At 37.2% G+C, this 26856-nt stretch overlaps 1 protein-coding gene across 1 annotated transcript in view; it reads left to right on the forward strand.

The window, feature by feature from the left end:
* Nucleotides 1-25270, forward strand: part of CCBL2 (cysteine conjugate-beta lyase 2) — a 78225-nt gene extending 52955 nt beyond the window's left edge. The window contains exons 6-14 of the mRNA XM_006760792.2: nucleotides 1968-2054; nucleotides 2765-2890; nucleotides 2991-3111; nucleotides 10152-10228; nucleotides 11460-11549; nucleotides 15483-15669; nucleotides 20111-20187; nucleotides 20445-20531; nucleotides 24818-25270. Coding sequence (XP_006760855.1) covers nucleotides 1968-2054; nucleotides 2765-2890; nucleotides 2991-3111; nucleotides 10152-10228; nucleotides 11460-11549; nucleotides 15483-15669; nucleotides 20111-20187; nucleotides 20445-20531; nucleotides 24818-24880 — 915 coding nt within the window. The 3' untranslated portion in view covers nucleotides 24881-25270. The remainder of the gene's footprint in view (nucleotides 1-1967; nucleotides 2055-2764; nucleotides 2891-2990; nucleotides 3112-10151; nucleotides 10229-11459; nucleotides 11550-15482; nucleotides 15670-20110; nucleotides 20188-20444; nucleotides 20532-24817) is intronic.
* The last annotated feature ends 1586 nt before the right edge of the window (nucleotides 25271-26856 follow it).

A 26856-nucleotide genomic window follows, 5' to 3' on the forward strand; every position in this document is an offset into this window, starting at 1 on the left:
TACTGTACTACCATCACCTAAAATAGTGAACGCCCATCCCAGCTGGTGTGGCTCAGTGGATTGAGCATCATCCCATGCACACATGCCCAGGTTGCACACTCAGTCCCCAGTAGGGGCATGCAGAAGGCAGCCGATCAATGTTTCTATCTCTCTCTCTCCCTCTCCCTTCCTCTCTCTCTCTACAAAAAAATAAATAAGTCATTAAAACATTTTAAAAAATAGTGAGTGCTCAATAAATATTCTTTAAGAGGGAGGGGAATAGTCCCATTGTAAACATGAAGCAATCACAGTGAAGAGTGTCAAGTACATTGGTTCAGGTCTACCTTCCTGCCTCCTTTTCTAAGCTCTCCCTATGTTTCTCACCAGGGTTACAAAGATAGGTCGTCTTAGTCCCAAAGAATTTTACAGACTAATTAGAAACTTGTTCCTGGTTCATTTCTTTGTCCTCTGCGTACCTAACACCTAACATAGCACATTGTACAGTAGGTACAATGACTCGGACAAACAAAGGGCCTTCAGAATGTAAGGGCCTCTTTTATCCCGGAGAGAAAGGCCTTAAACAGGAATCATCGGAAATACAAACAGTAAAAAGTGTGAATTTAGAACAATAATTAGGAACCACTTACCCAACAAAACGTTAAACAAGACAGCTTACGATTAACTTGTGAAACTATAAATTGCTCTTGGCCTATTTTTCAAAAACAGTTGCTATATATGGAAAGATGTTTACACCCTCTACTCTAGCAATCATCTGAATTTATTCAACGGACTATTTAAAGATAGAGAAACCACACATACTTACAAATGGACATAACATTTTATTTATACAAGCAAACAATGAAAACTACTCTAGAATTCAACAGGCTCTCAAATAGCCATTAAAACAATAAATATTTAAACTATAATTATATGAAATTTTTGTGAAATATTGCTAGGTGTAGAAAAGGACATTTGAATGTATATAATTATGTGTTCAAACTCTCCTTATATATTTTTTTTAAATATATTTTATTAATTTTTTACAGAGAGGAAGGGAGAGGGATAGAGAGTTTGAAACATCGATGAGAGAGGAACATCAATCAGCTGCCTCCTGCACACCTCCCACTGGGGATGTGCCCGCAACCAAGGCACATGCCCTTGACCGAAATCGAACCCGGGACCCCTCAGTCCGCAGGCCGACGCTCTATCCACTGAGCCAAACTGGTCAGGGCAAACTCTCCTTATAGAAAAGCAAAGGGTCAGGATGCTAGATTCAGGCTGGCAGATTGTGGGAGGGACACTGGCTGGGCTGGCTGGATTGGCCCACTGACCTGGAAGCCAGCCCATGAGTGATGGAGAGAGAGCATACAGGGGCAAAGGGACCAGGAGTATACATACCAGGAACTAGGAAAGAAAACGGAATCCAGACATGTCACCTGGCAGGGGAAATGTGGTATCAGACAATAACAATAGCATCCCAACTGGTCTCCCTGCATCCACGCTTTGTTTCTGGATGCTTTTGAGGAAAGGGAAAATCTTTACTTTCAAGATAATACTTAGAAATTAGTACTGCACCGCGGAGAGCATTGCAGTGTTCTCTTTCTTTATAGTCTGGCTTCTGCCACCATCTGACATTTTATTTCCTACCTTGGGATTTAAATGAACTCTTAATATTTTTGGCTGGACATCCCTTTGAGAATGTGATGAGTGCTATGGCCCTTTTCCCCCTCAAAAATCTACTGATGCTCTTATAAAACTGCATGCAATTCCCAGATCCCCACTGCAAACCTTTCTATTGATCTCCCTAAGAGGTCAACCACTCCAGTGAAGGCTCCCGATGAGTTTATCCCCAAAGTCTCTTCTATTCTGATGTTAGCTACATGCTGCCCCTCAGCTTGTGGTATAGTGCCTCACACGTAGCGGTTACCCGGCATTTGTTAAATGCGTCCACGATTGATAGTACGTGTTCCTATTTGGGTGTATTTCAGGTCATAATAATCGTGCCTTTCTATGACTGCTATGAGCCCATGGTGAAAATGGCGGGAGCAACACCTGTTTATATTTCTTTAAGATCTGTAAGTTCACCAATACCATTCACGTGCTTTAAGAAGTTTACTTTGTCACCGATAAAGCTTCTACTTTGATTACATTTGGGGATTTTCTATATTATCTCTACTCTGAGTGAAGTTAACAATGAGCGTTGAGGAGGAACTTTATTTAGTTTATCACATGTTTGCCGTGTGTTTCTGTTGTGTTAGCATCCACATTGTATGTAATATTATCTTTTGTGGTCATTTGTCTCCCCGACTGATGGAGCACAGCCAGATTAGAGACCATTTCTGACTCCCTTTTCTAGCACTGCTCCCCAGTGACTAGCAGTGCAGGGCAATTCTGGGTGCTCAATAAATGTTTGTTGAATTCTTTTAAAAATAAGTAATATACTAAGGTGAAGCACAGAATCTTCTGCTAGTCTTATAGTATGAGCCATGTTAACCATAATTGTCTCTGGCTCCTTTGAAGGAATATGGGCACTGTAACAGCTGTTAATGTTGTCAGGGTCCATTTTCTGTTTAACAGGTGTGAGCATGAGACTCAAGCCCTCTTGGGCTCTTAAGGCAGAACGAAAGCTTAGTTATTTCTGTTTATTTATTTTTTTGGTTAGTCATTTATTCAGTTACCTTTGCCACTCCTTTCTCTGACTTTTTTTCTTTATTGGGTTATTTATTTGTAAGACAGCAAACATGAATTAATCGAATTAAATCACATCTTTATTCTTCATGCTTAGAAACCTATGGATGGGAAAAAATGGTCTAGCTCTGACTGGACATTGGATCCCAAAGAACTGGCAAGTAAATTTAACTCCAAAACCAAAGCTATTATACTCAATACTCCACATAACCCCATTGGCAAAGTAAGTGAGTCTTTGATCTCTTTATACAGTCTTCTGATCCATCGTTTTCTCACACGGTGAAGAATAATTGCTCTGCTCTTGTTTCCTTTAATATGCATAGGTGTACACCAAAGAAGAACTCCAGCTAATTGCTGACCTTTGCATCAAACATGACACACTCTGCATCAGTGATGAGGTTTATGAATGGCTTGTATATTCTGGAAATAAGCATTTAAAAATAGGTACTGATCATTATAGAGTTACAAACCTAAATACGTTCGGGCATGTGTGCAACAACCGATTGGGAAGGATCCCAGAACAGCTTTAACACAATCTTTGTAGTGGGTGTCGTATGAGTACTTACACATGAGATTTGAATAAATGGTGCTTGAGTGAGTTAATGAGATTGAAGGACAGACAGTGCATACTTAAGGGGAGAGATTTGGGATCACACTATAACACTACAAAACCAGAGAAGCAGTACTGCCCGTATCTGTGGCTTTTTATCAAAAATCCAGCTCTAACTGGCTACATAAGACACAGGAGCTAACTTGTTCCTGAACTGGACATTCTCTGCTGAGCAAGTCGCCAGGTCAACGGGCAGAAATTACAGAGACAGTGAGCTAGTGCGGCTTGGCCCTTGCCTAGGACGTTACCACTGACTGGGCCATCTCACAAAGGCCATGGTATCTTCGGGGGTAACCCAAATTTATATGAGCTCTTTGTACTTGCCCTTCCTATACCTGAAAAGACGTTTCCCTCCAAGGTACACAGAGTTCAGTCTCTCACCTCCCTCAGGTCTCTTTTCAGGTGTCAATTTTTAGGGCCCCAGTTACACCTCTCCTTCCAGCATTTGCTTGGTCCTTTTTATGTTCTGTTTTGATTTTTCCTCGATAGCAAATACCAGGATCTATATATTTTACTTCTACAATAATGAAGGGATTTTTGTTTGTTTGGGTGTCTGGGTCCTCAGTTCCCAGTATAGGGTCTTGCACATGGTAGATGATCAGAAATTAATTCTTGAATAAATAAATAGGAGGTATGAAAAGTTTAAGGGAAGGATAACTAAAATCACTATGGCAGAAACAAATAATAAAAAAGCGCACTTATATATAAATATATATTTCCAGCATCATAATCATCCCTATGGTGCATTGCAAACTGCTGTAGAGATAGAGGGGAAAGCAATTGTTTGTGGGGCTCAATAAAGTAGTGGGCAAAAGATGGAAGTAGGAAGAAAATCCCTGTCAGATAAACTTACAGTACTGTGGCAAAAAGGCATGAAAGATCAAGATAAACTTAAGAAAGATCAGTGGTTTATAAGAGTGTTATAGTGACTGGCAGATATGACAGTGGGAAAGTAGGGTGATTCTGAAGGACTTTGTATATGAAAATAAAGTAAACTGTTGAGGAGTGTAAAAATCACACAGTCTTTCAAAATGAGAGACAACAAGCATTTACTGAGATCAATAAGAATAGCTATTCTGGAATCATTAATTCAGGCGAAAGCCCCAGTAATGTTCTATTAGGAGACAAAGGCAATGGGCATTTATGAGAAAGGTAAGGGGGATACTGACATCAATAGAAGAAAGGCAGCCCTAACCGGTTTGACTCAGTGGATAGAGTTTCAGCCTGCGAACTCAAGGGTCCCAAGTTCGATTCCAGTCAAGGGCATGTACCCCAGTAGGGGATGCGCAAGAGACAGCTGATCGATGTTTCTCTCTCATCAATGTTTCTAACTCTCTATCCTTCTCCCTTCCTCTCTGTAAAAAATCAATAAAATATATTTTTAAAAAAGAAGAAGACAGGCAATACTATTGGTACACATGGCATGTTAATTTTAAGCAACAATTTTAATTTTCAGTAGTCGTTAGTCCAGTGGTCTTAATAACTAATCCCTCATTATCTTTGAAAACAGTTCTTTGGGACACAAGGTTGCTTAAGCCCAGTCCGAAGGTTATTTTGTCCTGTTTTTACCATTCCAGAAAAATTGAGGCATAAGACATGCAAGGCACTTCCTATGACATGGCAACTATGGCTGCATTTTAAAGTGGCTCCATTTATATGTATTATTGTTTATACGTCAGTGGTTCTGAAACTTATTTTAGTGGTAGAGCACTTTGAAGTCACAATGTTTGCATCATGAAATAGTGATATATTGCATTCCACCCTGAAACAAGAAGCAATTTCCCTGACAGAAGTTAAGTAATTAGACTTCAATATAAAAATCATTCAATAAAAATTCTGTGCATATTTTTCATAACAAAGAGCTATTGAAATAAACACATTTGAGGTTTTCTGATATTGCCATTAATATTCATTTCATTCATTGCCATTAATATTCATGCTCCTTTGTTTCACTATTGGTATAACTCACTATCAGATAAGTGCTAGCATTTATTTTAAGTGCTTAATATAATTTTGTTGAGGAAAATTTAGTTGATTTTTTAAGTTCTAAACATTAATTTGATCACCAGAGAGAATACCAGTTAGCACACTTTGAGAACTGCTGCAAAAGGTGTGGCAAGGCAGGGGAATTGATTACATGATTGGATTTGTTTTGAAAAAGGTAAGAACCAGCTGCAGGTGAGGATCGTCAGTCAGTCAGATGCCCTGGTAGTGGAGATGATAAATGCATACTGTTTAGAAGGGGAAACTCCAGGGCACAGAGTATATCATTAAAATGTGGGAAGGGAACAAGCAAGAATGATTCTGAGGTCTCCAGCCTGGACCACTCAGCAGTGATGAGGCCCTTCACCAGAGATGGAGATGGAGACGGGGGAGCAGATCTGTGGGGAAGAGCTGAGCCAAGGAAACTCCTGCTACTCATGCTTTAGTCTTGCTAAGTTTTAGTGTCTATGAGAGACAGATGTCTGAAGACAAGTGAAATTATAGACCTGCTGATCAGGATCAAATTAGATCTAGAGTGTTAAACAGAGAAAGCCAGAAGCAAACTGTGATTCTGTGTCAAAATTGCATCAAAGTTCACCTTCACCTGTCTTGTTGCTGACCTCGGTTTTGGGCCATTTGAACTATTCCGGCCAATATGGACAACTAACTTTTGGGTAGATATCTTTAGATTAATTTTTATTAAATTGATATTTAATTATTTTATTTTAAATGATTTTAAGTTTATTTGATTGATTAAAATAAATATTTTAAATAAAGTAATTCTGTTTAAGTAATTAAATTATTTTGTTAAAGTTACTAAGTTTTGTTTAGATTAAGCAGAGAGGGAGAGGTTTCTACCTAATATATAAATATAATTTTATATTCATCCTAAGCCATGTTCATGCCAGTGTTCACAAGTATCTTGAGATGGAGCATATTCACCATAAGCTCCCTGAAGTACTCAGCAGCACTTTTCTTCAAAATAAAGTAATGAATTATAACTTTCCGCAAATGCTCTTTTTTTGGCACGAAATTCGACATTTTTAAGCGTAAAAATATCTATGATGTAAGGCCTTCAGCAAATTTGACATATGAAGTTTTGAAGCTTGCTGTCAATACAACAAAACAGCATACATATCAAATTGCATATATATCAACATGTGTGTAACTCCATCTAGTGAAAAAAAATCCGCATCATTAACCGGTACATCGTAACACAATAAGGCTCTGTAGCCACAGATCATGAATTAGCATCATCTTGATGGCACAAAGGCCATTATCCTGGTGTGGTGCTTTTCATCATGCCTCTAATCTTTATCTGACTTCTATTGAAGCCCACGTTGCCTGTGAGTAACTGTTATAGTTGCTGTGGCTGGTTTAAGGATCATGGGTCCTGAATGAGAAGTGCAAAGACCAGCTGCCTTTCAGATGTAACTCCAAGCTAAACTTGCTGACACTGGATATAGTTTTGTTGTTTTTTGTTTGTTTGTTTGTTTGTTTGTTTTTACTGTTTTTTTCTTTTATTTTTCCTTTTATTTAATTGTTTAAAGCATAACACATAGTACTACATATATCTCCTCCCCTCCTCCCCACCTTGACCTTCCCCCAGCCTCACCTACCCTGGTTGCATGCCCTCATCTCATCCTGGATATAGTTTTTTAAATCATCAGGTCTGCAAAGATTTATTTTTTATTTTTTGCCTCTGGTTACTATAGTGACACTCGGTGCTGTGGTCATCTGTTTACATTAACTTCTGTGGCTCCCCAAATCTCTGAGATTGAAAGGACATGAACATCTAGATGTTTTAAATTACTTAGGGCCCCTTTTATTGAAATAGTGGAATTTGTTCTTATTGATTCAAATGATATCTCCAGGTTTCAGTAAAAAAAGATGTTTCAGTCAACAAAAGAAATCGCTCTTATAGAAGAGATAGAATAACACACTGATATTCGTATACTAACTTGTTAAGATTTGGGAAATTAGTATAAAATTATTTGTAAGCTATTTATCTGATCAGTTTACATCCACTTTTGTATGGCTAAAATAGCCATCAACAAATTAGCTCTCTTTTGAAATACTAAATTAGATTTGATAGTGTGTATGAAACCTACATTTGACAGGAGTACTCTTTAATTTCTGTCATATGTAACTTACAGTTAGGATTGTGTTTGTTTCTCTGGATAATTTTCATTTTCAAAGATTTTATCTAAATATTGTTACTAATAGGCCTTTCTGATTTGGGATATATATTATTACATAAGGAGAGTGGTACTCTGCATTATGCATAGTTTAGATTTGCTCTGGTTACATAGGAAGTGGCACATGTGTCACAGTGTCCTTTTAAATACTTGGAAGTCTAGAACTGTCTCAGAACTTGAAGGGCTATAATTATTTATGTACAATATTAGGATATTCCTTCTTCAAATGGGCCCTTTGAATATTCATTTATCTTTTCATTTTTGTTATATTCCACAAGGAATACAATTATATTTTTCTGATTTATGCTGTTTTCCTACCTTTACAAATACTGGAAGGTGTTTCATGATAGACTGAAACTACGTATACATTCGTTTTGGAGATTTTTTTAGCTACTTTACACTTTAGTAAGCTGTGAGAAGATTACTTTAAGAAAACAGCTTAGCCCTAGCTGGTTTGGCTCGTGAATAGAGTGTCAGCCTGTGGACCAAAGAGTCCCTGGTTCAATTCCAGTCAAGGGCACATGCCCCCTTTGTAGGCTCAGTCCCCAGTATGGGGCGTGCAGGAGGCAGCCGATCAATGATTCTCTCTCATCATTGATGTTTCCATCTCATTTCTCTGAAATCAATAAAAAAATATTTTTTAAAAAAAGAAGAAAGAAAACAGCTTACCCTTCTCCCCAGAAATGGGCTTTATTTTCCTGTTGTGTGTACCAACACTCCTAGAACAATACAAGAGCATCTATTGCGCCTCTAAAAAAAAAACAAGCAAAAAAAATGTGAATTTAGTTACAACTAAATTATTGAATCCCAAAAGCAGTGTTGTTGGTAGCATTCTCAGAAGATTAACAGAGAAATAATGTACCACTGTCCAGCAAAATTCAAAGACTGTCCATTTTTATACCTCCAGGACTTTATTTTCTGCATTCCCTTTGCCCAAAATTTACCTTCCTTTCTGCTTCCCTGCCTGGCAAACATTTCCTAAGTCTCAACTCAAGCATTACTGGCTACAGAGAGGCACCCTAACGCCTTCTATCCTTGCACAATACTCCTACCTGTTGCTATTACAGTGTCACACTGTATTACAAGTGTTGTCTTACTCATCTCCTGCCTCCACTAGACATTAACCCCCCTGAAGATAAGAGCTGTATCTTTCTTGTCTTTGTTTCCTCTAGACCTAGCTTAGTCCCTGGCGCCTGATCGCTGCTAATAAATGTTTAACAAGTGGATGAATAAATGAATGAATGATTTTATTAAAGATATCAATCAACTTGAAACGTTTAACAGTCATTTCTCAGTATCCGTGGCACCTGTATTTGTGAACTTACCTACTCACTAAAATATATTTGTAACCCCCAGGTCATTACACTGCTTCTTTCTCAGGCCTGTGCAGAGGGGTCACCTGCTATGCATGTTCTCAGTTGAGGTCAACAAGGCAACACTTTGCCCTCTTGTTGCAGCTCCTACTATAAGCAAGCATCCTTTTAATAGTGATTTTGCTGTTTAAAGTGGCCCCAAAGCCTGGGGCTGAAATGCTATCTAATGTTTCTACTAGTAAGTGCAGGAAGACTTCGTTGTGAATTATGGAGAAAGTGCTTGTATTAGATAAGCTCCATTCAGGCACAAGTTCTAGTGCTGTTGGCCATGGGGGTATTACGGGTGGGGAGGGGTATCTAAAAAGTATGGAGCTTCTTTTAGGGTGAAAAAAGTTCTAATATTGATTGTGGTGATGGTTGCACAGCTCTGTGGATATACTCAAAACATTGAATTAGATACTTTAAATGAGTGAATTATGGTGTGGGATTGCTATCTCAATAAAGCTGTTAGCAAAACACATATACGTACACACACGCATGCACGCACAGGCATACAGATTGCTGGGCCCCACCTCCAGAGTTTCTGATTCAGCAGGCCTGTGATGCAGACCAAGAACTTGCCTTTCTTACAAGTTCCCCGGTGTATTGATATTGCTGGTGTAGGGACCACATTTTTAGAATTGTTGCCCTAAGGATTCTGTAGATATAGATTCAGAAAATGGGCAGCAGACACCTGGCCAGTGTGATTCAGTGGTTAAGCATCAACCTATGAACCAGAGATCATGGTTTGATTCCTGGTCATGGCACATGCTTGGGTTGTGAGCTCGATCCCCAGTAGGGGGCCTGCAGGAGGCAACCGATCAATGATTCTCTCTCATCATTGATGTTTCTATCTCTCTCTCCCTCTCCCTTCCTCTAAAATCAATAAAAATATATTTTTTTTAAAAAAAAAGAAAGTGAGCAGAAGAGAGGTGAGCTAAACAATAGCCAGGAGTACAACCAAAATGGGCTATGGAATGATTATATTCAAAACACAGCTACTATTAACACTGGGTGCTGGGTGCCACAGCTTATATGAGCAATATACCAAACCAGCCCAGACCACTGCCTACTGGTCCTTCTGCCACTCCTGCCCCTGGCAATAATTTTGCTACTTTAAATGAATCAATCTATTACATATTATTTTGCTGTGATATTATAATGTTTTCAGGCATTTAACATTTTCAACTGTGCTTGAGTTAAAGTTGCACTGTCTTTAAAAAAGCCGATTGAGAGCCTATAACTATATTGACTATACTATGATACATTTATATTTTTAGATTATACAAAATATAGATTGATTGGAAAGCAATTATTTAAATTTTTTTTTCTTCTGTACAGCCACTTTTCCAGGTATGTGGGAGAGAACAATAACCATAGGAAGTGCTGGAAAGACTTTCAGTGTAACTGGCTGGAAGGTAAGATGAGGAATTTAATTGCTTAACAATAGGCATGTACTTTATATCTTGTAGATTTTTTGTGTGTTTTAAATGCACATATATTTACACATTTTTATACTTACCGATTATTTGCTTATAATTTACTCATTCAGCTTTCATATTGGCCTTTGTTTTCTTTGGTTCCTAATCATTTCTTTATAAGTAAGAAAACATAGGTAACTTTTTATTTTATAAGTAACCGACTAATGACACATTTTTCTTTGCAAAGAATGTTCAGATTACTGCCTATTCAAATAAAAGGAGAACAAATGTTAATAGCAATATTTTGGCACTTACATTATGTCCTGGATTTTTAGTGCTTACGTGTACATATTCCTTTCATTCTCATAACCATGTTATGAGGTAGATATAATCTATTATCTCCATTTTAAAGACAATAAAACTAAAAGTACAAAGGAGTTAAGGGACTTGCCTAAGGTTGCACGGCTAATAATTTCAAGCCAGGGCTTGCAAGCTAGCTTCCAAATGTATGCACTTAGCCACTGCACTCTGGAGCACAACAATTTATCCAGTTGAAACTTAATTATCTTCAAACCTCACTTCTCCTAAACATGACTAAGAAGCCAGGGACTAGATATGGACGTGGTGAGGGGAAGGGAAGTATACATGGGCACAACAGGGCAACACGAGTGATCCTTGTGATGATGGAAATGTTCTGTGTTTTGACTATATCAATGGCAGTATCCTGATTTGCAAGATGTCACCATTGGGTGAAACTAGGTCAAGATTAGAAGGAATCTATGTTATCTCTTACAACCGCATATTAATCTACAATTACCTCAAAATTAAAAGTTTAATTAAAACAACAAAAAGATGCCTGCAGAACCAAATAATGGAAGAACCCCTTAGGCCCTCATTCATAGTTACTTTAATCTGTATGTAGTTCAAACCAGCTTTGGTACAGTGATTGAGACCTGCAGAATATCAGAAGTAGCAAACCAGAAGAGAGGAAGATAATAATGATTGCGGGTACTATTTACCTTCTGAGAGCAGAGTTTAGTGACTCCATTTGGAAACTTTTACACAAAAAGAAGTGTTGAACTGATTCTAAAACTGAGCTACTTTTATAGTGTGAACATTTTTTAATTGAATATACTTAATAATTGCATTAAGCTTATCTACTCTATTAGATTTGATACTACGATTAGATTCACTTTTTGAAATTTGCTTTTATCTGTTCCTTTTCCAGCTTGGCTGGTCCATTGGTCCTTACCATTTAATAAAACATTTACAGACAGTTCAACAAAACAGCCTCTATACCTGTGCAACTCCTCTACAGGTAGGTGTTATGGTAACTTGGGGTTGAGGCATGGTCTTTTAGTGAAGGTGTTATCTTTGTGTTGTGTGTTTGGCCTTAGTTATTTCCCTTATGTCCTCTTTGAACAGGGCTTCAGGTATAATTTGGGAATTTAGGAGCAGACACACAGTCATTGCTATTAAGAATAGTTTGTTGTTTTTTAGTACATCAAGTTTTAACTTTGAACACTCCTTCTTTGTTGGTGGGATTACAGAGTACTTCTGCCTCTGGAGGACAGTGACAGCACCAAGCTAAACTATAGAAGCGCATGCCCGATGAAGCAGCATCTCCCTTCTGGGAATTTACTCTATAACTAATCCTGTGCGTGTAAGAAGCTCTGTCTGCACACAGCCATTTATTGCAGAAGATAAGGGATAGTCGTTATCCATTGACAGGCAGTTGGTTTAAGTAAACCATGATCTAGCTAAACATTTAAATATGATATGATGGTATTAGTGTCCTATTTCTCTATAACAAATTAACACAAACTTAGTGGCTTAAAACACAATTTTTTAAAATATATTTTGTTGATTTTTTTACAGAGAGGAAGGGAGAGGGATAGAGAGTTAGAAACATCGATGAGAGAGGAACATCGATCAGCTGCCTCCTACACACCTCCTACTGGGGATGATCCCGCAACCAAGCTACATGCCCTTGACCAGAATCGAACCTGGGACCTTCCAGGCCGCAGGCTGATGCTCTATCCACTGAGCCAAACCGGTTAGGGCACAACACAATTTTTTTTAACTTATAGTTCTAGGGGTCAGCAGTGGAAATTGGTCTTACAGGGCTGAACACACAGTGTTGGCATTGCCGCATCCCTCCTGGAGTCTCGAAGGAAGAGTCCGTTCCTTGTCTTTCCCAGCTTTCAGGGGCTGCTCACATGCTTGGTGCATGGTAACATCACTCCAACCTCTGCTCTTGTCAACACATATCCTCCTGCCACCTTCCCTTTTAAGGATCCTTGTCATTGCATTAGACACAGATAATCCAAAATAATCTCTCCATCTCAAGACCCTTACGTCATATTTGCCAAGTTCATTTTATGTGCAGGTTCTGGGTTTTAAGACTTGGACAGCTTTGGAGGCTTTTATTCTGTCTAACATTATGGCTGTTTAAAAATTTAAAGTAAAGAAAGGGAAATAGTGAGGAAGCGCTATAATTACTGATATGGAGAAATTTCCAGAATGTAATGCAAAGTAAAAAAGCAAGATACCCAGCAGTGTATATTTATGCTACATTTTGTATAGGAAAGGGGGAAGCTGTCTGCTTGTATGTTTGAAGGCTCTCTGGAAGGACCCATGATGAAACTAATAAAAGTGGCTATTTGTAGGGATGAAATTAATAGATAGGGACAGGGATGGGTGAAGGAATTTTTAATATATATCTTTTTTCTATATTGTTTCTATTTTTAAAAAATATTTATAAAACAGGGTCCACGTGCCATCATTCTGGGAATAATCAGAACACTGAAAAAATTCATTTTTCTGGAAGGCAGTTAAAAGGCCAAAGAATAAAATGTGTTGACTATAATAAACTTACTTTTTTGCTTCCTGTCATAAATGCCTATGAATAAGAAAAAATATATATTTTACAATTTTTTTCCCAGTGACTCTAAAGTAAGACCATGATAAAGGCTAATTCTGACATTTGCTTTTGTTATATAGTATTGAACTCATTTTATCCTCTAAAAATAAATCCATTCTCTTATTCAACAAATATTTATTGAGTATTAGAGATACAGCAGCTAAAAATCCCTGCCCTTGTGGACCTTACTGTCTAATGGGGAGATACAGATAATAAATAAAAATTTTAATAATATAATATGTCAGATATTGATAGATGCCATGGAGAAAAATCAAGAAAATCAAGTAGTGAAGAGGGAAGACATAAAAGTGCTAAGGGGGAGAATATATGATGTTAAGTGATCTTTGAAAGCCTCGCTGAGAAGGGGACATTTGAGCTACAAACTGAAGGAGAATAAGCAGTCACATGGTTATGTAGAGAAGAAGAACCCTCCAAACTGAAAGAACAAGTGCAAAGGCCCTGGGGTCAGGCAGCCTGGTTGTCATGTTTATATCCGTGAAAAGCATAGAGGCTGAGATAGGATGATTAAGGTGTAAGAGTAGGAGGAGATAAATCAGAGAGGTCGCTGGGAGCCAGATCAAGTTGGGGCATGTTTGCCTCTGTAAAGACTGAGTGAGGTAGGAAGCCACTGAAGAGCTTAGAGCACACAAGTGACATGATCTAACTTGCGTTATCACAGGGACTCTTAGCTGAGTGAGAAGACTGTTGAAGTGATCGAGAAGAGAGACAGCAGTGGACTGAACCAAGATGGGGACGGTAGAAGTGGTGAAAGGGGTTGGGTTCTGAATGTATTTTGAAGGTAGACGCCGATGGATCATAAGTGGGTTATGAGAGAGAGGCATCCAGTATAATTCTAGTTAGGAGAGATGTTTATGTCTCCTTAGCTTGGAATTTTCTAGGGCAATCATCCTGCTATAGGGGAATGAATAAGTTGCTAAGGAAAAGGTAGATTTGGCTAAGAATCCAGAACACCTTTTTCAGAACCATCTTATTCTCCATTTCAGCGAAGTGGCCTGTTTTTTTCCCATGCCGTCAGACAAACATGTTTGGAAACTGGCCCAAGTTTCTAGCAGAACCACAGATTTCTAGGCTGAAGCAACCTATCCTTATTAATCCAGGTTTTTTATTTTTTAGTACTGGGGAATTATTATTTTTTTCCTGCTGCATTCTTTTGGCATGCAGTCTTCTCTATGATTTAGCCCTTCTCTGCCTCTCTATCATCTCTTGCCATGTTATTTATCTCACTACCTACCCTCAATGACACTAGACTTCTCTCAGTTCTTCCAGAACAAATCACACCCTGTAATCAACCGTGTCTGTCTCATCTCTCTCCCTGTCCTCACCAATACACACTAACTGGAAGCTTCATAAAGGCAAGGACCATGTTATCTTGTTTATCATTCTAGCCACAGCATTCATCACAACGCCAATTTTAACATAACTCAGGTAGTTTACTGAGTAATTGAATGTATCCTTTAGTTCTTGATATGTCTTGTGCTTAATTTCCTTAAAATTTAGCCACTTTGCTCTGCCCTTCTATCTCTTAACTATCCCAGTTCTTGCTTAGTTACTTGGATCTCCTGGTTGGCTCTGAGAACCAATATTTCTACGTTGCCCCAGTTCACACTTCCCTACCACGCTTTGGCCCTCCTGCATGGATAGGCCCATGTACTTTATGCATGCCCTGAGTCAGACGTGTGTGCCTGTTCCTGACCTACTGCCTCTCAGACACCTGCCTAACGGCCTTGGCTTTTCTCTGGGCCCAATTTCACCCCTGTGTCTGACTTTCCTGAAGAAAGGTAGGGAAGCCACTCACATGCCCCAGAAACTTGTTTCTAACCCCTGTGGCCTTAGACCACTTTGTTGGGATCCGCATGATTAAGACAGGGACTTGCACACCTCTGAGGAATGACACAGAGGGTCAGCTTTCATTTCCACTCCGTCCTCCAGGGTAATGGGGAAAGGCTGGCTAGTTCGTCATTTCTCCAGTCATCTTTTAGACTTGGATCTAACAAGTCATTCTACAGCTCACCTCAACAGAAAATAATATAATGTCTTTTCATTTCCAAGTATGTCATCTTTGCATAATATCTCTTTCAATTTGGAATTTCATGGCTTATTCTCAGTTCCTCATATTAGATTTAATCATTTACGTGTAACTGATTCCTCCATTAATCTGTAGAGTTTAACATAGGTTCACAGGAATTCAGCTGTAATTCCCTGAATGACTTTTTGCCAATAATATTATTATTCAGTCTTTATTTATTAAACTCAGTAATAAATAACGTTACCATATTTCCTTTTCACATTTTCAATCTTAACATACAGGAAGCCTTGGCTCAAGCTTTTTGGACTGACATGAAGCGCATGGATGACCCAGAGTGTTACTTTAATTCTTTGCCAAAAGAGTTGGAAGTAAAAAGAGATCGGATGGCACATTTACTTGAAAGTGTTGGCCTAAAACCTGTAGTTCCTGACGGAGGCTACTTCATCATTGCTGACGTGTCTTTGCTAGGTTTGTAAAGGTTTTCATAATTTCAAATATATAGAAACTTATGTGTGAAGCTATATCAGAATTATGGAGAAGAGATTGGTGTCGAAGTCATATCAGCATTTTTTCTTTGAAAAAAATGACTTTCGCAATTGTCACTGTTTTCTACAGTCATCTGGACTTGTAGGTCCTTGACCTTACATGTGACTGTTTTTACATAATTATGGAGCCAGTTGTTGTAAGTCTTCTCTTAAACATAGAATTTGCTGTCATCTTGTTCTGGTGTGTAACTTAAAACACTGAAATCATATATGTAACCTGTGTTCCTTTGAGTGAAATTTTAGTTTCCCTTTTCACTTGAGAAAAATAAGATTTCTAAACTGTCAATGCCATCAGGATTATTTGCCACTTTAGAACGTACTGAAATGAAGTAAAGAAGGAAAATAATATTAATTGAGGATCTACTACATGCCTGGCACTTTCAAACATGCTTTTGAAGAAGCATTCAGCTCCATGTTTAAAGACACGAAGACTTAGAAAGTTTTAAATAACTTGTCTGAAGTCACACAGCTAGATTCCCAATAATTCTGTTTCCAAAAGCATTACCTGAAGCTGTTGTAAGTAATTCTGACATGCCATACAAATAGAAAGTTAGAAGCATGATAACATTTCATATATAACTAATTTTTCTTCAAAAAACTATAATGTTAATAGTAAATTTTATAAAGCATAATTTATTCAGACAAAAATTATAACCATTTTAAATAGTTTTAAATGTTTTAAGGTTCTATCACAATGAAGCTATATGCCACTGAACTTGAAAACCTTTTGTATATACAAAATTTTATAAATTTGCCAGGCTCTTAAGCTCCTATACTCTGAGGTTTTGAAATCACTTTTCTTATATTTGGTCTAAATGTGCAACTCATTTCATGAAATGATAAAAAGAAATAGCAAAGTTTTCATTAATTGTATTTTCGCTTTAAATTGGAAAGCCACAAAATATTCAACCTGAATTACTTTATTTAAAAGAATTTATACTTTTATCTGCTCTCCAAAAGAATGTGAACTAACTCAGATTAAAAGTATTTCATATACTATCTAACCTAAGAGGTCAACAGACCTGACTTTGAATTCTAGCTATGCCAAGTGCTGGCCATGGCAGTTGAGTATGTTATTACTGTATCTAAGCTTCAACTTCCTCATCCATGAAAAGGGGAATAAAAGTGATTCCTTCCTCGTAGGGTTATGGGAAGGAAGATTTCCTAAGATTCTGCATAGAAAGCACGAAGACCAATGCCTGGCATAAAAGTTGACATTATTATTGCTGAGTGATCTGAGTTTGGCAACTATAAAAACAACCCTGGATTCATGAACAACTACTACCTTTGTAACTTCCTGTGGCCACTCACAGTGCACATAGACATAATCCAGTGCCTGGTTCCTAAAAGGCATTGTCAGATGTTGGATATACTCAAACATGTATTTCAATACTTGGAGCATTTGGATTCTAGAAGGAATGTGCTTTTACATGTATGCTTAGCATTGCTGGTTTTGCCTTAAACCCAGCAACAAATTCACTTGACCCATTTATATTAAGCCCTTTACATGAGCAGAGCACTGTGGCTCGCACTTACTCAAATCCAAATTAAGGTCTAAATCTGAAAAAAGAAAATCACCTTTTTAAAGAAAGAAAAAGTCTTTCATACAATAATGTGTGTGTTTACCTATAACATAAAATAAAATCATTGGTACGTATGAGGGGGAAGAAGTAAATATTTCAGTCACCTAGGTTTATTTAGGATTGTAATTAGCATTATTAACTCAAGACCAAACTTCATAGCAGCAAATGGAATTAGTTCCCTAATTGTCGAATAAAAAGAAGCCCAACAACTTTTTAGATGAAAATAATTCTTTCCTGAAACCAAACTTTTTGAGATAGTAAATCCTAAAAAGAATTTATCACATTGTGACATTAAACATCAAAAGGACAATGATGCAACTTTCGCTTGGATTATTGCATTAAGCTCTTAAACAGTTTCCCATTCTATCTTTAGTCAATCAGTCCTGCATAAAATACTAGTTTAAGTCTTAGATCTTGAACTAGTGTGGTTGTAATAAGAATAGAAAGGATTTTGGTTAGAAAACTTTTTGTAATGATGGAAAAAAAGAAAACTTTCTTTTTTATTGTCCTCCTTCAACTGTAGGGGAAAATGTAATGTCTCTAAGACTCTTCTACATATGAAGACAAGTTCCTTTTATTTTACTCGTTCATCTTTGCTCAGATTAATTTGAATGTAAAAATTCTCCCACGTACTAGAGGCAGTCCCACCATATACTAAAGACTAAAGCAAACAACAACACTCATTTGATGGTAGCTTGAAAATAAAAATAAACCATAAAGTACATGAGCATAGTAATGACTTCCCTTTAAAATTCATAGCAATGGCTAACTGGTTAATATTTTTGAGCATTTATGATATAGTAGGTATTATCCTAAGAGCTTTACAAATGTCATATTCTCACTAAAGTCCAATGAGATCAGTGCTATTACATCCTCATTGATAGGTGAGAAAGATGAAATAGAGAATCAAGAAATTTACTAAAATTAATCAACTAATAAGTAGCAGAGCTGGGCTCTGAACCCAGAGATCCATGCCCTCACCAGGGAACTTTTTTTTTTTTCTGCCATACTAAGCAGCTCTCTCGACCAGTGACCTTCATCCTAGAACTAAAAATGAAAATATTTGATTAGAAGATAAGACGACAAATAGAAGATTATTACAGTTGTTTTAGTGGGATAGTATGGTCCAAAATTATGGAAGAGATAGTTGGAATACAAAAACCAATTTTGATTTTCATAGGTTACTTAAATACCCAAATGCTTTTATAATATGGTTCAAACTTGTACCTTTAGTAAATAGTTTTAGTTTATTTGAAGAATTCTGACTTAAGTATTCAAAAGAAGTAGATTCTAGCTTTCTTATAACTATAAAATTTTAGAATTATATTTATTGCCTTCTTTCCTTTTAAGCACCACAGCAATGAATTCCTCTTTTCTAAGCTTTACTAGAATAAGTAGTACAGCTAGTATCAATTGCAGTTAGTTAATATCCTCCTTTACTTCCTTCTATTGCTGTAGGTAATCAATCACTCCTTTCTCTGGGTCACCTTTGAATACACTACTATTGTGTACATGTCACATGGAGTTTTCACATAATTTGCAGTTAGACTCTAACTTTTCAAAGTGATCATTTTTGTTAGAGCCAAACATGAATTAACTACGTATACATATATATAATGTGAAATACGTGAAATAGTAATTTAATTTCCTCATCTATAAAGTGAAGATAATAGCTACCTCTTAGAATTGTAAGACAAATAAGTGAGAGAATTACCTAACATGCTTATTAGCAAATAGTAAATGCTCAATATGTGGTAGTATATTATTAGCATTATTATATGGGATTGTTATGTCCTTGAAAGCACAGGGGAGATTAGAAATAAAAATCATTAAGTAAAAACATATTAAGATTTTTTTTTTAAATATAGGTGAAACTTTCTTCAATGTCAAGGTTTTTACATCATGAAGTAAAGAGACCCAGTAGTATTCATTCGGGGGAGAGGTGGAGGGAGGGGGGCGGGAAAAAGGAAACTGTCTCAATCTGTTTTGAACAATAAATTGTAAAATTTCAATGATTACAGTAATCATCAAAATAGCTTTCTGCCATTCAAAATGATCTAAGAGTACAAATCAATGAAATTGAAACAATATGAAATATGAGTTGCTGAAGTTGAATGCTAGAGAAATATCTAGCCCAGACCTTGAAGCAAGATTGGAGCAAGACATAAGAATAGGAATACATATTTTTCCCAAATTTAACATTTTTTTAAAAAGCATAATGTGTGGAAGAAAGAGATAAACAATAAAGGATATTACTTGGAAGATCTACACAGATACTTTCCCTTTACAAATAATGAGTAATATTAGTCTACTCATTCAACAAATATGCTTTTTATTACTTATATGCTAGACACTAACCTAGGATTTGGGGATAATGATAGATTGCAATACAGGCACTTTATCTTTGCTGATGACTTCTTGGAGGTATAAGTGTTATGATGAATACTCTATAAATTTAGATGCCATTTCCTTAATAATGAACACAGACTCATATTATTTCTAGGTGGAAAAACAACACTTCTTTCCTTTCCCTTCCTACTCTCTTCCAGGGCTAAGGGGTGTGTGCACAAATATGATCAATCAGATGCATATTTGAGTACTGCCTTAGAGTATTGGTAAAGCTAATCTGTGGCATCTCGCTTTCCACTCCACCATGTGCAGTATGAGACTTCAGCAGATTTTGTGAATATCTCATAAGAAAAATTTGAACTTAACAGACTTAAATTAAATACATATTGCCTCAGGTGTAATACATAGGTTTTCTAATTTTCATTGTTCTAGATGCAGACCTCTCTGATATGAAGAATAGCAATGAACCTTATGACTATAAATTTGTGAAATGGATGACTAAAAATAAGGTAAAAGTTTTTGGCCTTTGCAATATTGTATTGTATTTTATAGTTAATTTATGAAGGAAACCTGCTGACATGCTTTGAACAATGTTAACTATAATTTTGTTACATGACAGTCTACCAGTGCCTATTTGGAGGATTTTTTAATCTTTTTTTTCTGAAATTGTTGTGAATACTTAGAAGTATCAGTTTTTTCTAATGTGTAGGATTAATATGTGAAATGTAAGTAGTTTTCTTATTTTACCTTCCAATTTATTTTTTAGAAACTCTCAGCCATCCCAGTTTCAGCATTCTGTAACAAAGAGACCAAGTTACAGTTTGAGAAGTTTGTGCGATTTTGCTTTATTAAAGTAAGTTTTCTGTTCTACTAAAAAACACACTTATAATGTCTTTCCTTTTTATGTATAGATCACCATTTTTTTCTCTTTCTTGACATGATGTGCTTATAAGCAATTTTTAAATTTTATCTAGCTGCCATGAAATTAACTGTGTACCAGAATAAGTGTTGAGTTTAAACATAATCAGACATCTTACCATATAACATTACAATGGCTAGCGTGCAATCAAAAATTACTAGACATGTGAAGACACAAAAAATGATGACCCTAATAAAGGAAATAAAGCAGTCAGTAGAAAGATATCTCAAGGTGACCCAGATGGAGAAATTAGCAGACAAGCACTTTAAAGCAAATATTATAAGTAAGCAGATTTTATAAGCATGTAAAGGAAAATATGGTCATAATGAGTGGACAGATTAAAATAATTAATGAAGTGGAAATTCAAGAACTAAAGGGTGATATCTGATAAGAAAATGTATATGGCATTAAACATAAAACATTGAGGATGACTGGGGAAAAAAAGGTCCACTTGAATACAGATCGATAGGAATTATTCAATCTGAAGAACAGAGAAGAAAATTACTTTTGAAAAATGAACAGAGCCTCACATTTGTGATGCAGTATCAAGTGACAATTTACATGTAATTGGAGTACCAAAAAAAGAAGAGAAAATGTAACAGAAAAAATCTTTTAAGAAATAATGGCAGAAATGTTTCCAGATTTGGTGTAAAGCAACCTATCGATCTAAAAGTTCAGTGAACCACACAGGTTATACCAAAAAGACAACAACCCTATGCCTAGACACACCATGATCAAACTGCTAAAAACCAAAGGTAATGATAAGATTTTGAAAGCAGCCCTGACCAGTTTGGCTCAGTGGCTAGAGCGTCGGCCTGTGGACTAAAGAGTCCCAGGTTCAATTCCGGTCAAGGACATGTACCTTGGTTGCGGGCACATCCCCAGTAGGGGGTGTGCAGGAGGCAGCTGATCGATGTTTCTCTCTCATGGATGTTTCTAACTCTATCCCTCTCCCTTCCTCTCTGTAAAAAACCAATAAAATATACTTAAAAAAAAAAAAAAAGACGTTGAAAGCAGCCAGAGAAAAACTAAACTTCACAGGCACAGGAGCAGATATGAGTGTTAGCTAACTACTTACAGCGGTTCTCAACCTGTGGGTCGTGACCCCTTTGGGGGTTGAACGACCCTTTCACAGGGGTCGCCTAAGACCATCGGAAAACACATAGATAATTACATATTGTTTTTGTGATAGCAAAGAAAATAATTTTATGGTTGGGGGTCACAACATGAGGAACTATATTAAAGGGTCGCGGCATTAGGAAGGATGAGAACCACTGATAGAAACAACAAAGACCAGGTTACAATGAAATTACATCTTCAAAATGCTAACATAAAAAAAAATAGATCAGCTCAGAATTCTATATCTAGGAAAATGTCCATTAAAACAGAAAATTATATATACATCACTGATAAATGAAAGCTGAAAGAATTTATCATCAGATCTGTGAAAAAAAATCAGAATGTAATATTGCTGTTTTTAAGATGTGACTGCTACTGAAAACAGTCATACTGGTATTAAGGCACTCTCTACACCAACACATTCATCTGTAAACCGAGTCAGATTGAGATAAACATTGTTTTCAACTTTTAGAGGCAACCTATAGACTGTGGAAGACTCCCCATAGTAGAATATGAATGTTAACAACCTAACAATATCAAATTTAATTGACTAAAGTGTGGTGAAGAGCAAGGCCATTAATACTCTCATCTTACAGTGGATCTAGAAATCTCTAGAGCACTGGTTCCCAACCTATTTTTGGCCATGCCCCACCTAAGCATCTCTAAAATTCTGATGCCTCCCCTGTGACATATAATTCTTATTATTCAAAAAGTAAACTTCACTTGGAGAAAGCCTAAAAGGCCATTAACTATTGGCCAATAGCAAATAAAGTTTCAAAACATATAATAAAGAACTGAAATGTATAAATATGTCACAATATATATTTATATACTGTATATGAGGCCCCTAGAACCATAAGAAATGCAAAAAAAATCACTGTTAATAACTCATTCTCAAATTGTCCCCCTTAATAATCAAATTGTCCCCCTGTGGGGCATGTGCCCCAGATTGGGGACCACTGCTCTAGATGTATATCATTTGAATAGAACTAACAGAGGGGAAAAAATAACATTAGACTTTCAATTTTAAAATTGTTCTCTCCATGAAAATTATTTTAAAAATAAAATAACAACTAGGATCCTGGATGGAGTGGCTCAGTTGGTAGAACGTCATATCCCATGCACTGAAAGATTGCCAGTTTGATTCCCAGGCACGGCACATACCTGCATTGAGGGTTTGATCCCCAGTCTGGGAGTGTATGGAAGGCAACCAATCAATATTTCTCTCTCTCTTTAGTCTCTCTCTCTCTCTCTCTCTCTCTCTCTCTCTCTCTCTCTTTCTCTCTCTCTCTCCTCTCTCTCTCCTCTAGTGAGAATTAAAAAATAACAACTAATAGAATGCAAAACAGATTCCCCAGTAAATGATAAAGAGTTGCTAAGAACAGTGAAGATAATGGTACAGAGAAGACACCTAGAAAGGCTCCTGCTTCTACATCTTCAAGTTACAGAGAGAGCCATCAGGTAGCATACTCATTATTCAGAACGATAGGCACAGTAAGTGCGCTGGCAGTGAGAGCTTCTCCAGACCCATGTGGCCTCAGGGAAGAGGCAGGGCAGAAACATAGTCATGTCATCTGGAACCTGTGTGAGGCAGGAAGAAGAAAAGATTCTGTTTGGGCTATAGATTTACTCATTCACCCCGTTCATTTTGCAAAAGTGAGCTGAGACATTGTGGAGGAGATATATTAAATTGGAGGTAGCCAATTAGTTAGGAAGAAGTAAAATCTAAAAGAACTCTACATCAATCATATTAAAATTTACTGTGAGCCTGGGAGAATTTCTGCTGTCTCCTAGTGCTGTCCTGGCTCCTCCCTTCTCCAAATCTGCAAAAACATCTTCCAATCCAGACAAAGCCAGCAGGCAGCAAGCTCATTACCCAGAACACAGGACCAGTAGGTGTTATGGCAGTGGGAACTTACAAACAGAACTCGACAAAAAAATATTATATGATTTCACTTATTTGTGGAAGCTGAAGAACAATATTATAAATGAACAAAGCAGAAACATTCATAGATACTGAGAATAGACTGATGGTTGCCAGAGGGAAGTGTGGTTGGGGGACTGGGTGAAAAAGATGAAAAGATTGAGAAGTACAGATTGGTAGTTACAAATAGTCATGGGGATGTGAAGTACAGCATAGAGAGTATAAGCAATAATATTGTAATAACTATGTATGATGCCAGGTGGGTACTGGAAATATTGAGGGAAACACTTTGTAAAGTATATGATAGTCCAACCACTGTGCTATACACCTGAAATTAATAAAAATAATAATATTGAATGTAAACTATAATTGAAAATTTTCTTTAATTTTTTTAATCTAAAAAAAAAAGTTATAGATTTCTTTGGTGTCAGTATAGCAGCACTGAAGTGTCCAGAATCGGCAGCCAGCGTACTAAAACAGTATGAGTTAGTGATTGGCATCACACTTCTCTAATTCCTCTACTATTGAATTCTTGTGAGGTTCATTCCTCTTTCCAGCCAGAGAGCAATGGGACATAGCATTATAATAATTGGTTTTTATGATTTGCTACTGGGCTTCTTGAAGAGCTCAGGGCCTGTGTCTTTGGCCACCGAAGTGAGGGAAGACACTGTGGACATCATTTTCCAGACTTTGTTCATGCTTCTGCTGGGGTTATGTCTTAAAATAGTCAAGGCTTCCAGTGACTTGATTTGCTGGGAAGGTGTGCTCCCTAATGAATGCTCTGGGGCTCTGTCATTGCTGTGGAGGCTATGGACAGGCTGGAGCTCAAGTGGACCCATTCAAGCTACCAGGAGTTGAGGAGCACTTGATTCCCAAATCACTGCATAACTCTTCCTGATAAACTGACTTTGGGCCCTAGCTGGTTTGGCTCAGTGGATAGAGCATTGGCCCTCGGACTGCGGGCTCGATCCCTTTTTGGGGGTGCAGGATGCAGCCGATCAATAATTCTCTCTCATCATTGATATTTCTATCTCTCTCTCCCTCTCCTTTCCTCTCTGAAATCAATAAAAATTAAAAAAAAATTTTAAATAACTTTGGTACATTTTTCATATTTAAATATTCACTTCATCTTGAATTTATTTTTATATGTAATGACAACTATTTTATTTATTTACAGAAAGACAGTACACTAGATGCTGCTGAAGAAATCATCAAGGCATGGAGTAGACAGAAGTCTTGATAACTGCAAACTGCTTTACTATTTCTATTAGATGACCTAGAATTGTTATTAGTACTGCCACTCACTGGATATTGCAAAAACAAATATTTCAATACAAATAACATTTAGAGAAATATTTCAATTGTCTTTTCCAAGCAAGTTAATCCCTAACAATATTCAGGAGATCTGATTTTTTTTAAAAATTGAAATGTATTAAAACACCTTCCACTAGCCTTTTATGAGCGTCAATAAAGCATTGTGGGTAAGAAATGTGAGATGCTGGTTTATGCTTAACCTCTGTGTGCTTCAGTTTCTGATCAAAGGGGAATAAAAATAACACCTACGTTATATGAAGTTTATGAGTTGTGTGTGAAGATGAAATGGACTGAAGTATGTAGAGCCTAGCAAACAAACATTCAACCCTTATTAGCCAATTTTACTTCTTCACCACCATGTAAAAATTCTTAACCAGTTACACCCTCCTCGACTTCATACTTTTGCTTGATCTACCCACTGGTAGTTCTTTCCCCTTCACTGACTTTGAACTGTGCTCACAGTTTTGCCTCTATCCCAAGTACTGCCATAATCTGAGATGGCTTCAAGGTCCACATGGATTAGCTAGGCTTTTGGTACTTTGACCTTCTCATCTCTGGTGATGTTCACTTCCACTTCAGCCACCCACTCCCTTTGCCACACCCTGAACCTTTTATCACTCCAGGCTGTTATGCCTTTGAAATAATAAAGTAGTTATCTCACATTGTAACCACCTATCCTTACTATATTTTCCTTTTATCTATCTACCTCTCTTCTCCTCCTCTCAAAATATCACTTCTTTAAACTCAATATAATTTCAAGTCCACTATTTCACAAAAAATTATCCATGGCCCGCTTACATCATAATCAACTAGGATCCTTGTTGAAAATATATTCTAGTCTTCAGACCTACTGAATAATAATTTCAAAATCTGGCCCTTTCCAGGTGATTCTTATGTCTATTAAAGTTTGATAATCACTGCTGCTGTCCATAGAATGCTCTACAGGTATTTTGTTCCTATCAGTCTCCTTATTTTTACCCGCTTCGTCATCCAGCTTAGATTTAAACACCCATCACTTGGGCTGCTGAGAGCACTGCTGTGGAAAAATGCACAATTGGACAGGTTGTAACAACCATTAATACGCATCATTGACCTTAACTCTTCTATAATCCCTTAATGAGCTTTCTCTACCTTTTATTATAGCAGCAATTTCTAATATTCTTCCATTCCCCATAATAAAAATATCCAACCTTCTTCACACCTCAAAGCCCACCACCAACAGCACAATTAAGTGACCTCATCTCCCGCTTCTGTGAAAAAGAAAACAAAAATATAAAGAACCAGAAGCACCCAGCCCACGTGGCTCAGTGCTTGAGTGTTGACCTATGAACCAGGAGGTCACAGTTGGATTCCCAGTCAGGGTACATGCATGGGTTGCAGTCTTGATCCCTAGTAGGAGATGTGCAAGAAGCAGCCAATCAATGATTCTCATCATTGCTGTTTCTATCTCTCCCTTCCTCTCTGAAATCAATAAAAATATATTTTAAAAAAAGAATAAGAAGCAACCAGACCAGCAATCGCAACAGGAATCCCCAGAATGAACTTTTGACATGAATGTCAGCATCCATCCTTTCATCATTTCCCCTTAGGAATGAGGACAGATTTGGGGGGATTGTGGTTAAACAGTACCAGGCTCAGCCATCCAGAAGGAGGCCCAGAGCCTCAAGAGCAAACTATTACACAGCAATACAAATCCCATGTAAATTTTTAAATTTAGCTTGTACACTCTTGCTGGGGACTTGGTAAAATTCCCACTCTTTGTGGCCTTGTCCAGTGCTAATCATACTGATAACAGAGGAACAGTGAGCCGAGGTCTTTTTCCCGGGGTCGTCTCCCGGCTCCGAAGAATGAGCCTCACAGACCAGAAGATTTAAGCAAAGGTGTGGAAAATGTATTACAAGC

Source organism: Myotis davidii, unplaced genomic scaffold (genome assembly GCF_000327345.1).
Source record: "Myotis davidii unplaced genomic scaffold, ASM32734v1 scaffold156, whole genome shotgun sequence".
In the NCBI taxonomy this organism is placed as follows: domain Eukaryota; kingdom Metazoa; phylum Chordata; class Mammalia; order Chiroptera; family Vespertilionidae; genus Myotis; species Myotis davidii.